The sequence below is a fragment of the Prionailurus viverrinus genome, chromosome B4 (genome assembly GCF_022837055.1).
Source record: "Prionailurus viverrinus isolate Anna chromosome B4, UM_Priviv_1.0, whole genome shotgun sequence".
NCBI lineage: Eukaryota > Metazoa > Chordata > Mammalia > Carnivora > Felidae > Prionailurus > Prionailurus viverrinus.
The window spans coordinates 134,743,733-134,759,562 of record NC_062567.1 but is presented as its reverse complement, the minus strand read 5'-3'; the positions used below and the strand labels follow the sequence as shown (position 1 = coordinate 134,759,562).

The window sequence follows — 15,830 nt, the reverse complement described above, 5'->3', positions numbered from 1 at the left end:
GCTGCCCACCTCGATGCGGCTTGGCGAGGACCCTGCTCCCTCAGCGAGCCCCCGGAGTGGGGACTGCAAAGGGCAGAGGGTGCCTGGCAGGGACTTAGAGACCAGCCCCTGTGCTGGCCGTGGGGCCAACCGGCCACATGCCTTCCTCTGCTCCCCTGACCCCACGGGAGAGACCACAGACCCACATAAAATGAAGTGACAGACGCACTAATAGGGTTTCAGCAGAAGCCACGGCGGGGGGGGCGGGGGGGGGGTGCTGGTTTCCAGAGCACCTGCCATTGCCTCGGGTCGCTTCATTCCACACACCCGAGAAATTCCCCTAATTCTCTGCTCAAAAGCAAAAATGTCAAATACCAAGGCAGCAAACTGCAGCTACGATCACGGCTTAGTTTTTAAAATCAGTTTGCGACGCGGGGAGAGAATAACCTCCCGTCCCGCCAACGGCCTCCCGCAGCCTCGTTTCTCTGCGTCAGCAGCCGGCATCTTTGTTGACGCCGCAGATTTCCGGGCCGGATCCGCTGGGCGCACGTTTGGAAAGTAAGCCTTCCACGCTGGCGGGACTGGACGGAGGCCCGTGGAACCACGGAGGTGTTCTCCCCGGCTGTCGGAAGAGGGTCTGACTCACCGCAGGACCTCGGGGGGGACGATCAGCTGGCCGTATTTGAGGTGTTCGCGCAGCTCACTCAAATAGTTGAAATAGATGACTTTTCTCCCAAACTTATGACTGGAAGGGCAGAAGCAAGACAACAAAAACCGATTAGGTGGCACCAGAGAGGCCAGGGGCCCGGGGGGAGGGGCGGTGGCGGCAGCCGAGGAAGAACAATGCGGGCGTTTTCCGTATTAAGTGAACGTTAAGTGCTGACGCCAGAGAAAACCGGGCCATAACGGAAGCAGCGCACGTCTGCAGAGGTTTCGCTTTCATAAGATCTCGGATGCGCCAAACACTCTTGAGCGACTCATCTGCATGAAAATAAATAGTTGCCTCCAATGTGAAGCTGCCGTGAGTGAATCTGCACAGATCCGGGAGATGCAGGGAGGGGCCCAGAGGGCCTGCGGTTCCCGCTTGGCGGCAGCTTCCCTTTTGGGCACCCCTCCCTCTTCCAGGCTCCCGTCGGGGGCAGGGACCAAGAGAGACACTGGTTTCTCTCCAGGACGGTGGCCCCCAAGAGGCCACACCGGAGCGAGCATCACGGAGACAACATCCCCCCCCCCCCAAATCCACCCGCCCAGCGCCTCAGTCCTCCCTCGGAAACGGGTCCTCCCCCCGAGCGAGACCAGGCAGGCGAATGCCCACTGGCCGACACCTGGTGGGCACCGGCACCTGGCTGCCGTCAGTAACGCGCCCGTTTCCTGAGCTGCACGGCGGGCGCAGAACAGGATCCGGCGGGTGAGAAGCCACATGCCCGGCCCGGCCCTGCTCCTGGCAGGCCGCCACCACCTGTCCCCTGCCGCGGCTCTACTGAAGTGCAGCCGGCGTCCACAAAACTGCACGGATCTCACGTGCACAACGCGGGGAACGTGGACGCAGGCACACACCGCGATGCCATCACCACGATCGAGGGACCAAGCATATCCGTTGTCTACCAAGCTCTCCTGGGCATCCCTTTGCTCTGTGTGTGTGGTCAGAACACTCAGCAGATGTGCCCTCTTGACAAATCTTCAAGCGCGGGACACCGTGTTGGCCGCCGCAGGCTCCACGCTGGCCATCCAGAGCCCAGCAAACTTCTAGAATCTTTCTTTCCCTTCTCTCACCGAAGCTGAGCTGTTCTACCGGAAGGCAGGCTGGAGCCCAGAGCCCGCGGGAGGCCGAGCCGAGTGCGCCGGCTCCCCCTAGTGGATGAGTGGGAATCAGACCGAGTGCCCAGACCCCAGCCACCTGCCCCTAAGGGCCGAGGGGGCCTGACCATCTCCCATGAACCGCCTGTGGGTGGGGGGACAGAGAGCTTCCAAGCTGCAGGGAGGCCTCTGGTGCCAACCCACACTGCCCGTGCAGGAGCGCCCCCCACTTTCGCTCTGTTTCTGCCTGACCCCCTCTAGCATTTGCTGGTCCCCAGGCTCTGGAGGGCAGATGCTTCCTGCCTCTCGTACCTGGAAAGACCCCGGGGCAGTCCAGGCAAGGGAATTCAATCACCAGGCCCCACCTCCAGAGGTCTGAGTCAGGAGGTAGGGGCTGGACCCAGGGAAACTCCTGTTCATGGGCTCTGGAGAGCCTCTGGACTTGTCCTCCTCATTTTCAAATGAGGACTTCAAGGCTCAGAGAGGTCAAGCAGCTGCCCAAGGCCACACAGCCAGAGCCCAGTCCCGGCTCCGGGGTCTCCAACCCTCAGTCCTGAGGTTCTCTCCTGGCACCTGCTTATGTCCATGCCTGAGGCAGGATAAGGGGCAGAGCCATACAGGGAATCCCAGCTGAGCCATTACTCACGGTGTGACCTCAGGCAAGCTGCTTAATCTCTGAGCATTAACCTCCTCTCCTTGGGAAGAGGGAAAACACAGCTGATGTCATAGGATTGTTTTGGGGTGCTATGCACGTACGGTGCGTAAGAAATTGTAATTAAAGTAATCACAAAAGGATAATAAAAAGGTTTTTTTTTAAAAAATGAGTCAGGGGGCGCCTGGGTGGCTCAGTCGGTTAGGCGACCGGCTTCGGCTCAGGCCATGATCTAATGGTTCGTGGGTTCGAGCCCTGTGTCGGGGTCTGTGCTAATGGCTCAGAGCCTGGAGCCTGCTTTGGATTCTGTGCCTCCCCCCCCCACCCCGCCCCGTCTCTGCCCCTCCGCTGCTCACGCTCTGTGTCTGTCTCTCAATAATACATAAACGTTAAAAAATTTTTTTTAAAAATGAGTCAGGAGGTAGGGGCTGGGCAAATGCTAGCAGCAAACATTGAGCACTGGCTATTGCCAGGCAGGCCCTGTTCTAAACATTCCGTCAATACATTGTTGCGACAGGATCAGTACAGCCGCAGTCTGTCTCCCGGGGAAATTAAGGCAGAGGGAGGCTGCATGTCTTGTGCAGAGGAACAGGTGATCAGAGGCGGGGCAAGTCAAGCCTGAGCTCCAGAACCACCGCAGCCTCTGGGCTGCCGCACTACAGAGTGGGAGAGGGGTTTTCCCCCAAGAACTGGAGAGGTTTCTAGAACTCTCAGGGCTTTTCTAAGGTGAGTGACAGCACCCAGGAGCAGGAGAACATCTGAGCGGTCTTCTCGGGCACTGGGGTAACGGGCACTGGCTTTCTCACCACATCAGCTAGGGACGGGCATGCCGGTCCCGGCTAAACAACGGAACGGACGAACGAAATCCCACCGTCCCAACAGGTGCGTGTGTGGCTGCGGCACAGGCAGCCAGGTGGGAACACTGACTGCGTGGGAATCCTCCTGAAACGAAAGGAACTCTGGCCTCAGAAATCTCTCCCCACCTTAAACGGGAACAGACTCATGGCTGCCCTTCCAGGCATGGTCCCAGTGGCACCTGCAGATCTGGGAACCGCAGCCGGCCCCAATGACAGGGCCACACGGGCCACGCTCTCTGAACGAGCACTGGTCTGAGTTTTGGGAGTCCTTGTAGTGAATCATGAAACCCGAGGTGGTACTGGGGACCCCCAACACAGATGCATGAAGTAGGTGCTCAGGCCAGGGCGGGATTTAAAATACCAGGTACAGGGTCACCTGGGTGGCTCAGTTGATTAGGCGTCTGACCTCAGCTCAGGTCATGATCTCGCGGTCCGTGGGTTCGAGCCCCGCGTCGGGCTCTGTGCTGACAGCTAGGAGCCTAGAGAGTCTGCTTTGGATTCTGTGTCTCCCTCTCTCTCTGCCCCTCCCCTGCTCCTGTTCTGTTTCTCTCTCTCTTTCTCAAAAAATAAATACACATTAATGGGGCGCCTGGGTGGCTCAGTCGGTTAAGCGGCCGACTTCGGCTCAGGTCATGATCTCACGGTCCGTGAGTTCAAGCCCCGCATCAGGCTCTTTGCTGACAGCTCAGAGCCTGGAGCCTGTTTCAGATTCTGTGTCTCCATATCTCTGACCCTCCCCCGTTCATGCTCTATCTCTCTCTGTCTCAAAAATAAATAAACGTTAAAAAAAAAATTAAAATAAATAAATAAATAAATAAATACACATTAAAATAATAATAATAATAATAATAATAAAACGCCAGGTACAAAGCTCGCAGCTGTCATAAGCTGGCGTCCTATTCGTGACCGTCAGCGGTTGTGACCCGCCACAGCCGTGGGGCGGGCAGAGTGCCCCAGACACGGGTGCCCCAGGGACGAGACCGCCACGGTGCCACAGAGGGAGAGCCGTCCCCCCCGCCCCATGGGATGCAGCCTCCTGCCCCGGTGAGGTCCTCGCCTAGAGCACCACGTACCTGATGAGGGGTTTGAAGATGGTCCACAGGACTTTGATGAAGTTGGTGGGGTGCACGACATACAGCGCCTTCAAGTTCTTTTTGTACCTGGGGAGGGAAGCGTGGGAGGACTTCAGAGCGCTACAGCCCGCGCCCGAAGCTGAGCCCTGACCGTGAGCCTCAGAACCTTCGCTCTCTGAACAGAGCCACTTTAAGGACGTTGGCCCAAAAGCAGGAAGGGGAATCAGGACCTGCCGTCCACCGGCACCCCCTGGCACGCACACGGCACTTCACCGTTTGCGAGAGCAGAGCCCCCTTGCGGGCGCTCACCCAGGGGGAGGGGAGGGGCGGGGCGGGGCGCACCGAGCAGTTCGCAAGGGCAGGCCGCTGCGAGAGCCCCGGTGCGCCCACCGACGGGGTCCCGGGCACCCACTTAAAGAGCCTGCGTGCTCCCCTCATCCCAGAATAAGTCGGCGCAGAGCCACGAGGCTGAGGCAAGGAGGCTGGCACCGTGCGGGGTGGCCTGGCGTCCACGTGCAGCCAGCGCGGTCCCCCTCTCGCCCGCTGTCCGAATTTCAGGAATTTGGGGGGCTGGTTGTAAAAAGCAGCCATGATTAAATAATACGAACACGTAATTAAGTAAATCACGTTAAACGCCAAGGTAATAAATACTCGGAACTCCTCACTTCCGGCTTATTTTACTCCCTTACTCTTTCCTGCACCCCCGAGGCTATTCTGTCTATCTGAATAACAGAAGTCCATACCCAGTGTCTCCCTCCGACTCCGCATCCAGGGGTGGCACGCTGGTGCCCTGAGGCTGGCCACGGTGGCAGGAGATCGCACGGGTCACAAACCAGTCACCCCAAGCCCCCGAGGGCTGGTTAGCACGCGCGGAGCAGGGGGCTGCCGGGTCAGACCCCGGGGGGCAGGGGTGAGGACAGGGGAGTGACAGAGGCCGGGAGGGGGGTGCTGGAGCCGGCAGGTGTGCGTGAGCAGGGCTCCCTCACGGGGAGGTGGCGGGACGGGAAGGCGGTGCGTGCAGGGGCGGGGTGGCCCGATCAGTAACCGGACCCGTGAGGGGGGCTGGTCAGATGCTGGGTGACAGACGGGCAGGCACGTCAGTGAGGGAATCGCGAGCAGCGCCTCCCCACCAGAGACGAGGGCTGCAGACCCACAGAGGAAACCAGAGCGGGCCCCGGGCTGCAGGACAGGAACAGCGGGCGTCGGGGTGAACACGCAGGGCCTGGCAGGGACGGACGAGTGTGAGCAACACCCCAAGGGTCCACGGGAAGTGCCTGGGAGCCAGTCACCCCAAAAGCAACAAGCACACTACTCTGACACCCCGGCTCCTAGAGAAATGGCAGAACGCCCCGTGCGGGGTGAGGACAACGTAAGGGGCGCCTGGGGCATCTTCTTGTGCTAGAAAATGGGGGGGGGGGGCACTCAGCGTAAGGGGACACGTCTGAGGGCCCCAGGAGCCAGGCTGGAAGGGGGCCCACTTGGCCGAATTTGAATTTGAACGCTGAATATGGTCATGGATTATATAACCCATTGAAAGAAGCAGGAAATCACAAGTCCACATTGATACGAATGAGCCAGGACGGCTAAGCTCTTCCTTATGGTAAATTGCCGGTGGCTTCAATCACCGCTCGGCCACCGTCCCAGCAACCACTGGGCCAAGAAACGGCAGTGGAGACAAAGGCCCACCACAAGACACTTCCAATGGGGAGCAAGACACCCACAGTCTCAAAGTATCTCCCAAGGAGATACTAACTAAGGACAAAAAGAACGGCTCTTCACGCAGAGAGGGGGGAGGTGTAGCGACTTGTGGATGGTCCAGGGTCCCAGAGGGCAGGGGCCACCGAGTGCATCCTTCCGTGGAGGTGGCTTCCCGGAAGGGGGTCGCAACACCTGTGGGGGGACCGGTTCTCCCTTGAAAGGAGTGGCCTGGAGCCAACAGCCAAGAGAAAAAATTCAGGAAAACCCGCGGGGGTGCAGTCACGGCAGACAGAAACCCCTTGCGGTACAAATCTCACCAAATTGGATTTGGAGCTCCACTTGCACACCTCTGGTGACGGGGGACTCACTATCCCAGCAGACCCTCCCCTGCTGGTTCCGATGTCTGGAAGGTCCATCTTTCTGGATTCTATCGAGCCAAGATCTGTCATCCTACCCCCACCCCCTGGTCCACCTTCGTGGCAAGTAGGGGGTCCCACAGAATAAGTCGGCCTCCTTCCATCTGACAACTTATCTGTATCAGCTCACCACAGGCCTACACAGGCGTCTCACTTCTCCTCAAGCACCTTCCCTGGCTCTCTGTTGCCTCCTTCGCCACCTCCCTCCGCGATTCCCCCCCCTCGTCCAGCCCTCCCACCACCCAGCCTCAGCTCACCTGACTCTTTCTGCGGTCTGCCACTTGGCAATGCCCTGCCCACCCCTCCAGGGGCTGCTCAAAGGCCGCCTCCCCCACCCGGCCTCTGGCCCCACCTGGCTCCCATCTTCCCGCCCAACACGGAGAGCCCGCCACCTGCAGACCCCTTCCCACGCGCAGGGGAGGGGACACGGACACGGGTCGGAGGGCGGCAGCCAGGCACGGTGCGTGGGCACAAACACACCGCTCTGCGCATGCGCTGTCTGCTCAGGGACCTTGAGGCCGCAGGGGAGGGGCCGGCGATGCTTCGGGGACAACCCAGGAAAGCTTCATGGGGGAGGGGCCAGAGCTGGGGCCTGGTTGCCTCTGGCTCCGCTCAGGGCCTGGAACCCAGTGTCAGGCAAACGGCGGTGCAGCTCAGCGACAATCCTTTCCCCGAGACACAGGCCAGAAAGCCAAGAAATTCCTCCGAAGGTTCGAGGCCCAGCGACAGCAGGACCCAAAAGACACGAGGGCGGGCTTTGGGAGATCAGGCTCCGCCTCCTCCACCCCGCCCATCAGAGCTCTGAGGGGAAGACTTCCAGCACGGGTTAGAAAGGCCTTCGAGAAGGAAAAGCCAGAGGAACACGGGACACCTGCGCGAAGGCCCGACGGTGCAGTCTATTAGCAGCCCCGAAGAGCTGACTGTGACACAAGACGTGGCTCAGGAAAAAAATCCGCCAGCCCCAAGCCGTTGCCAAGGGGTGCGCGGGGCCCCGGGCGGAAGAGGGAGAGGGGGTCTCGGCGGGGGTCCCGGCACAGGTCCGGGATGGGGGGGGTGAGACACCCGCTCTCTGGGGCCTGTGCGTCCGCACCTGTAAAACGTGCTGCCCACCTGCCCACCTCTCCGACACGAGGCACCAGAAAGCCCCTTGCAGGTGGGCCTGCACAAGCGCGAAGTCTTGGGGGTCAGTAATCTGGGGGACACAGGCCAGACCCGGCCACCTAGTACTGCACAACCCTGCAAGCTGTGAAGGGTTTCACGTTGTCAATGGCTGGAAAAAGAATTAAACAGACGATAGTTCAGCATATGTGGGAATGACACTTGGGGCGCCCGGGTGGCTCGGTCGGTTGGGTATCCGACTTCGGCTCAGGTCATGATCCCGCGGTCCGTGAGTTCGAGCCCCGCGTCGGGCTCTGTGCCGACCGCTCGGAGCCCGGAGCCTGCTTCGGATTCTGCGTCTCCCTCGCTCTCTGCCCCTCCCCTGCTTGCACTCTGTCTCTCTCAAAAATAAACATTAACAAAATTAAAAGAAAATGACACGAAAGTCACATGCCAGGTCCACAAAGTTTCACTAGAGCAGGGTTCCAGCCCCCGGTTTCCGTATTATCTGTGGCTGCTCTTGTGCCCCGTGGCAGAACCCGGTAGTTGCCACAGGAGCCTGGTGGCCCACAGATAGGGGCCGTCTGGCCGCCTCTGCCCCAAACGACAGCTCTGGACAGAGCCCCGGCCCCGAAGGGAGGGGACCCCGAGCTCCTTCGGCCTAGCTCCCGGCCCCCTGCCGCACAGCCGAGACCCCTCCTGCCCCCCCCCCCCCCCCCCCCCGCCGGGGCCTGCCCGTCACTCAGCGCAGCCCTGAGGCCCACCCCCGAGGGCTGGAGGGCACACACCTCCTGTCGAACTCCTTGTAGGTGCTCTGGAGCCAGCCCAGGGACGGCTTGTTCCGGCTGTTCAGCCCATAGTGGAAGTAGACGATGGTGTAATCGCTCTCCACGTACTGGTCCAGCGTGTGCTTCAAATACCTGGGCACAAAGCACAGACTCGGTTTCGAAAATCACACTCCTGCCGTCGCTGAAACCAAATACGCGTTCGCCACAACAGAAGCTGTGGGCACCGGGGACGGGCCGGCACCGGGTCACGTGGGGACACGTCCAGGGCACCGGGGAATCCACCTGCTGGGGCCCTGTCCTCGTTTGCTACGTGAGGCTCAGTGAGGTTAGTGCTGAAGGCCACGGTCACACAGCACGTGGCAGGCCAAAAAAGGGCCCTGAAAACACATCCGTGTCAAGTCTCTGGAACCTGTGAACGTGACCTGATGTGAAACGGGTCTCGGCAGGTGTGTGATCGAGGGAAGGCTCCTGAACAGGAGCTTATCCAGGATCATCCAGGTGGGTGTGTGTGCTGATGGGACAGACAGAAAGAGGGGAAATCATGGAAGGGGGTGTGTCTGAGAAGACACAGGGGAGGGCGACGCCCCCCGACCCCGGGCCAGGACCACGGGCAGCCATCAGAAAACAGAAGCAAGGAGCCTCCTCTCCTGGACGGGGAGCTCCCTCTGGAGGAGCAGGGCCCAGTCAACACCCTGGTTTGGGACTCCTGGCTCTGCCAGAATAAACGTGTTGCTTTGTCCCACAAACGAGCAGTAATGAGCTGCAGCAGCCACAGGGGACTCTCGAAGGACGCACCGGGACTCAAACCCAGGACGGACCGCTCAGCCCGCCCCACCTCAGACTCCCTGCCCTTCTGCCGCACCTCTAGAAGCAGCCACTTCCTTCCAGATCAGCTCCGAACGTTTTTCTTGTTCCCATAAAGCAGGATCCTGACTCTGCTCTGCGGTCACCTGACCGCACGCCACAGTACAAGTTCTAGAAAGCTCCGTGGTCACTTCCCAGCCCTTGGTCCCTCCCTGCCTAGCTGCGGGACCCGCTTGAAAAGGCCGCATCCGGCCACCCGCAGGAGGCGAGCTGCTCCATCGGCGATCTGGCCGGGGCCCCTGACGTCGAGCGGGCCGGAACGGGCTGCCCAAGTCACCACCCAGAAGCGCATCCTGGAATTCAGCCCGGATTCCGTGCCACCGTGGCAGGGATCACACCTGCTTCTGCTGTGAGCCGTGCGAAGGCGGCCTGCCGGGAGCCCTGGGTCCAGCGGGTTGTGGGCCGGGTGCTCACGGGGACGGAGTCCACAGATCTGCTCCAGCAGAAAACCCCAGCAGCCTCTGCCTGTCTGCAAGGGCTCAGCTGCCAGCCTTTCACTGCAGGGACACTGCGGTGGGCCCTTTACCTCACCCAAAAGGGCGTCAGCTTCTCCTCTGCTCATCTGACTTCAAAGCATCATTAGAGTGCCCTCTGCCCAAAACACTGGCTCTCTGAACAGCAGGCCTTTGCACGTATTTACTCACTTAACCCTGTGAGGCAGGCACCATAGACCCATTTGACAGAGGAGTCAACTGAGGCCCGAAGAGGTGAACCAGGAAGGGCAGAGCCAGGATGTGAAGGGAGCAGCCTGGCTGCAGGGTCCGCTCTCTTGCCCACACTGTCCCCGCCCGTCGTCTCTGAGGTATAAACGTGACGCAAAGCCGTCCTGTCGTGACCCTGGTTTCGGCTTCCCTGTCGCGGGAGGAGTTCCAGGTCCCGGATGCTCTCCGGCGCGCCGGTTCACACACCCTCTGGACTAAGCCGTGGAAGCACCATTCACTAAGGCCGTCCCTTCTGTCACCCTCGCAGACAGAAGCCAGACTGAGATCTCCCAGTTCCAGAGTCCCGCACCTCCGGGGACCCCCCGCTTCTGTAAGGACAGTCACTGGCGCAGTCCCCAACTCCCTTGCCAGGGGAGAGCAGGGGAACGTCTGGCCAGCTCGCTTATCCACGCTGGACGCACCAGTAAAAGCAGGCACCCGTGGCCCAACGCGCTCCCCGGTTCCTTCCACAAACACGCTGAGCCCTCCTGCTGTCAGAACACATCTGCCAGGCGTGCTCAGCACAGGAAGCCATTAACTAAATTACGGGTTGAGCTGCAGAGACACGACTTATTTCTTCACCCATTTCAAAAATAGGAGCGCACATCTGGCCACAAGAAAGCCGACGCGTGGACAGGGAGAGGGAGGATGGCATATGCGGCAGCAAGGTTTCCCGTGGAAACGTGGAGAAGGCTCAGCCTTAGGGCTCTTCCTAGCAAGGCCAAGAAGCCCACAGGCACCTCTGAGTAGATTAGAAAAGATGCTCCTTCTTCTAGCTAGACACTCTCCAGCACTGGGTGAGAAGAGCACCAGCTGAATGGCAGCCCCTCACGGTGATGCCCTTGTGCAGTGAACAACCTACACAACTGTTCACAGAGGCCATGCTGACCACTTCCTTCTGGGAGTGAAGGTTTCTGAGGGAGGCGGGCACACGAGAAAACACAACGCACCAGCTGTCGTCAGAGGCTGGTTGTTTTTGGACCGAGGTGAAATTCCTAACTACCATTTTAAAGCAGACGCTTCGTGGCATTAAGTACATTCCCCATGTGTGCAACCGCCACATCCATCCCGTTCCAAAATAATCTCACGGCCCGAAAGAGAGCCCCCACCCATTAGGAAGTCAATTACCCCGCCTCCTGCAACCGCCAACCTGCTTTCTGTCAAGGTTACTTCCGTCTCTGCAAGGAAAGGAATTCCGAACACATTCCGGCCCAGCGGTGTGACTTCAGCGAGAGCCGAGCCGCCGGTCGTGGGTCACGGGATGCCACAAAAGGAAACAATCCGGCAAGGGAACGTGTCAGCCTTGGAGGACCCCAGACGAGAGCTCTCTCCTCATCCGGCTTCTCTCCCCGCCCCGTGTGCCCCGTACACACTGCGGGCGCGCGGGAGGGAGGCCAGCACCTCGCGGGAGGGCCGGCCCGCTGTCCGGGGTCACCGGCCGCCCGGGATGCGGGCGCCCCTCGGGAATCCCGCGGCAGGTCTCGCCGCGCAGCGGCAACGGCGGCACCGGCTGGAGACTCCCGAACACCTGCTGCCAGGCTCTTGCCGTTACCGGCGCGCCTCCCGCTGCCGTGGGAAGAGGCTTTGACGGACCAGGTCGGATGCTCGGGCCAAGGGGATTCTCACAAAACCACCCGCCCAGAGGCTCCCGAGTGTTTCCGGGGCCCGCTCACGCCTTCATTCGAGCTGGGGGCTCTGCGCTATGTCGCGGGGGGAGGAGCAGGTCACCCAGAACGGTCGTGACCCGGAATGGGAGCCGTACCCAGACGTGAGCCAGGGTCTGGCCGTGCGAGTGAGTCGCAACCGGCATGCCGCCAGAGGGCAGATTCGAAGGCAAGGTGCGGCCGCGTGCGCCCCACAGGCGCGAGACCACCACCACCAAATGTGGTGACCAAGGCGAGTCCCGCCGGCCCCCGGCCTGGGCAGGTACCCCGGCAGGGCCTCGCTCGCAGCGAGATCCCGTGCGAGAGGACAGTGCGCCTGGAAACGCCACGGCGGGTACTCGGGCGGTGCTGCCCTCGGAGAACGTCCTCCGCTCCAGGCCCCGGGGGTCCCGCTCACCCACAGAGGGGATCCGTGCAGCGGCTGCGGTCAGTACACACGGGCTCTCACGAAGCTCATGGGGTCGATGGAGAAAGGAGGCACCAGAAGCACCCTGGCCATCACACGGAGCGTGCAGACGTCACAGGGACAAGACGGGGGCGATGGCGGCCGAGGCCGCAAGAGGTAAGCGGAAGGCCTTCCTCCCGAGCAGAGAACACTAAGCAGATACAGGAGACGGGGCTCCCTGTGGCTCTGAGAGGGAAGGAGGCTTGAAAGGGCCCCGAGATCTAGGCCCAGCGCTTCGGACGGTGGACCCAAAGCCACCCAAGGCTGGAGAGGCCATCAGTCCCACAGGTGGCTTTGCTGACCTGGCAACAGATGTGACATCCATCCGGGGACCCGCTAGTCAATGTTCGTACGTGAGCCTTCAGCCCTAAACGTCCACCCTGTGCTGATGGTGAGGGAGAGGCCTGCGCACAGGGAGGGGCATACACACGTGTTGAGGGGCAGGCAGCCTATAGGGTGTGCGTGCACACAGAGGGAGTGCCCATGGCAGGTGTGTGCACAGTGGGCGTGTGTGTGCATGGAGAGGGAGACGCGCACACGGTCGTGGGGAAGGCAGACCACCGGCTGTGCGTGCGGATGGGGTGTGTGTGTGCACAGGGGTGTGTGTGCACGAGTGTGTGCACACACACCGGGAGGGCACACGCACACAGGGGGGCGTGTGTGGAGGGACACAGGCAGGACTTACTCCAGCAGACGCCTGTGGTTGAGCTCGTGGGAGGGGGGCATCCGGCAGCAGCTGAACGTGATGACCCGTCTTCCAAAGCAATCCTCCCCTGCAGGAGCAGACACAGGGGTGAGCCACACTCGCACCCGAGGCCTCCCTCCTCCCCTGCGGGAGCAGACACAGGGGTGAGGCCACCCCAACCGAGGCCTCCCTCCTCCCCTGTGGGAGCAGACACAGGGGTGAGGCCCGCCCACACCCGAGGCCTCCCTCCTCCCCTGCAGGAGGAGACACGGGGGTGAGGCCCGCCCGCACCCGAGGCCTCCCTCCTCCCCTGCAGGAGCAGACACAGGGGTGAGGCCCGCCCGCACCCGAGGCCTCCTTCTCCAGGGACACCCACAGGCATTAATGGAAAAAGGAAGCCTCCTGAGCAGCCGGCCCGAGCTGAGAAGCCCAGGTGGCTGGCAGGCGGCACCTAAGGAGCATCTACTACGAATGCTCTGTGCACATTAGCCAAGTTCACGTTCACCACCAGCCTGCACGCTGGGAGCAATGTCTCCATTTTACAAATGGGCAACGGGCCCTGTGCAAAGCCACACGGGGCTGAGGGCCCCAGGACCGAAACCTGGACGCCTCTGCCTTCAAAGCTAGTGTCTGCTGCTTCCTCCCCACATCGAGTGTCCTCCGGGGCGTCCCCAGGACTCCGGGCCCCGGAGAAGGCTGGGTGGCCTGGGGGACAGTCACTCCTGGACAGGACCTCACAGGGTACAGGAGCCCTGATGATCGGTGCTGCCCCCCGGCGTGGCCCAGGTGACCCTGTGACTGTCCCCACACAGCGGTGCTCACCACGCAAGGGACAGTGGAGGGGGGATGCTCCCCAAGGGCCGGTGTCTAACCATATGCCCCAGAACCCAGGCTCACTGCCCGTTGCCTGTGCCCAGATTGTGTCCGATAATCAGTCACTGATCGACTGAAAGATGCGTTGTAGAGCCTGAGGAGAACAGGTACTGTCTGAGAAATCGCACGACTGTGAACTCACTTTCGTGGCAAAGAAGCATTTGCATCTGTTTCAAGGGTTTGCTTGAAATGGGGAAGGATGAGAACTCTGAATCAGACGAACCACAACTGCACACACGCACACATGCTCGTGCCCCGGCCCCCTGCACACGCCCGGGGCAGCTGCTTGTGATTTAGGACACGTGTGGCTCTTCCCAGGAGCCTGGAAGCTTCTCTGATATTCAGAATTCTAGCGCTGTTCTGGTTTCCAGACACAGCACCTTCTCATCGCACGGGCTCCTTAGGGATTCTGGTCGTGCTTCCCATTTGTTGAGAAAGCCCCTGTTTGGAAAGACTGCACCGGGAGCCACACGGTGATCTGCTTTGCCAAATGGGGGCCTCGATGGCTGCGCCTGGAAGAAGAAAAGCGTCTCCCACATGCTGTTTCCACCATGTCGGGGGCCAGGGGCCCACGGCCGCCCTGAGTCTGTGCTCGCCTGTGGGGCCCGAGGGAAAAGGACAGCATTGCTTCTCAAGTTGGGAATCGTCTGTGTGGCTACTCAAGAAACAGGGAATCGATTCCTCCCAGGGCCGAAAGACATTGTTAACGTCCGTGATGAGAGGCCAAGAACACACGGCATCATCATCCGGAATCAGACCAAGTGGCAAGTCCGGGATGTGCTAAGTCATATGGAGAATGGAAGACCAGGTCAGCAAACGCTCGCCGAAGCCCACCGTGCACTCAGCTCTGGGGAGAAAGACCAGACACGACACCCGCCCGGCCCCACTGATCTGGGCGAAGAGCAGTGATGCGGGGGCGGGGTCTCGGCCCAGCCCCACAAGCCCCCGAGAAGCCACGGGGGCTCTGGCAGGCCAGGCCATTTCTGCAGTGACTTCCACGTGGTTGGGATTAGGCCACGCTTCTCAGGTGAGGGGTTCCATCCTTCACAGGACGGTGCTCGCTTCAGACGGCGGACGCCGGCCGGAGGTCCCCAGGCCCCCCCCCCCCCCGCTTCTGACCAGCTGGCTACAAATCCAGAGGTTCCCACCACCCCCTTGTGATCGATAATCCACTCGCTCACTTACGTTTTATCACAAAGGATACCAGTCAAGACCGGCCAAGAGGGGAGACGCGCGGGGCGGTGTGTGGGAGGGTCCTGCCCACGGAGCCCCCGTGCCCTCTCCCCGTGAAGTCTGGAACACCGCCATGTCGCCACTGCCCAGGGCAGGCGCATCCAGAGTGGTTCCGGGGTTTCATCACACGGACGTGGCTGACTGAACTGTGACCCAGTCAAGGCGCGGCTCGACCGATCAATCCGGAGGCCGACTGAATCCCTGGCTGTGGACTGAACGCAGTCTCCAGCCCCTGGAGGTCACGATGCCCGGACTCTCTGACCCAGTTGGTCGCTCCTGGCCCAGCAGCTCCATCCTGAGCTGTCTCAGTGGCACCCGCGACACGGGGTCCTCCGTGAGCCTCCCCTCTGGCATAAGCCAGCAGGAGTCACAAAGCTCCTCCTGTCACTTGGGGATTCCAAGGATTTAGAGACTACTTCCCAAGAACCGGGGACAAAGTCCAGACACATTCTTTGACCCCACCGCGTCTCACGACCCCGCACCCCCACCGTGGTCAATCGTGCCCGAGGGGTGCACCGCGGGGCGGGGACGGACGTCACCCACCAGGCCAGAGGAGCAGAGGCCGAGCTCCAGAGAGAGGAGATGAAGCTTCTTCTTCTGCGGACGGGGCCTGGCTGAGGGCAGGGCAGGCGTCTGCTCACGGGACGCCCTGGGCAGCCGAGGAACAGCACGGGGTCTGATGCAGACGTGCCATCGCGGGCGGCAAGGGGTGACGGGAAATGATGGTGAGAAGAGGTCGAGGCCCCAGGGACGAGGAGGGTGAGGGTCTGACTTTACCCGGTTGACGGCGGGGAGCCGGTGAGGAGGGTGAGTAAGGGACGCCATCTGATGGGTCATTCTGCGGGCCCTTTGGCTGCTGGTGAGGATGGCCTGAAGCGGGATGTCCCAAGTAGAGACTGCGAGGGGGATGGGAGGGGCAGGGGACAGGGGACAGAGACCCCCAGGACTGGGGAGGGGCCCCCAATGCTGGCTTGGGCTGCTGGGCCATTCACGGAGGGTGGGGGAGG

The 15,830-nt window shown here is 61.1% G+C and overlaps 1 protein-coding gene across 3 annotated transcripts in view; it reads right to left on the bottom strand.

Moving 5' to 3' along the window:
- The window catches only part of ARHGAP8 (Rho GTPase activating protein 8), a 65,077-nt gene that overhangs the window by 24,388 nt on the left and 24,859 nt on the right, over positions 1-15,830 (bottom strand). For all 3 annotated transcript variants that reach the window (XM_047865912.1, XM_047865913.1, XM_047865911.1), the window contains 4 exons: positions 12,718-12,805; positions 8,359-8,490; positions 4,359-4,445; positions 626-724 (listed from right to left, as the gene is read on the bottom strand). In XM_047865912.1, coding sequence (XP_047721868.1) covers positions 626-724; positions 4,359-4,445; positions 8,359-8,490; positions 12,718-12,805 — 406 coding nt within the window. The remainder of the gene's footprint in view (positions 1-625; positions 725-4,358; positions 4,446-8,358; positions 8,491-12,717; positions 12,806-15,830) is intronic.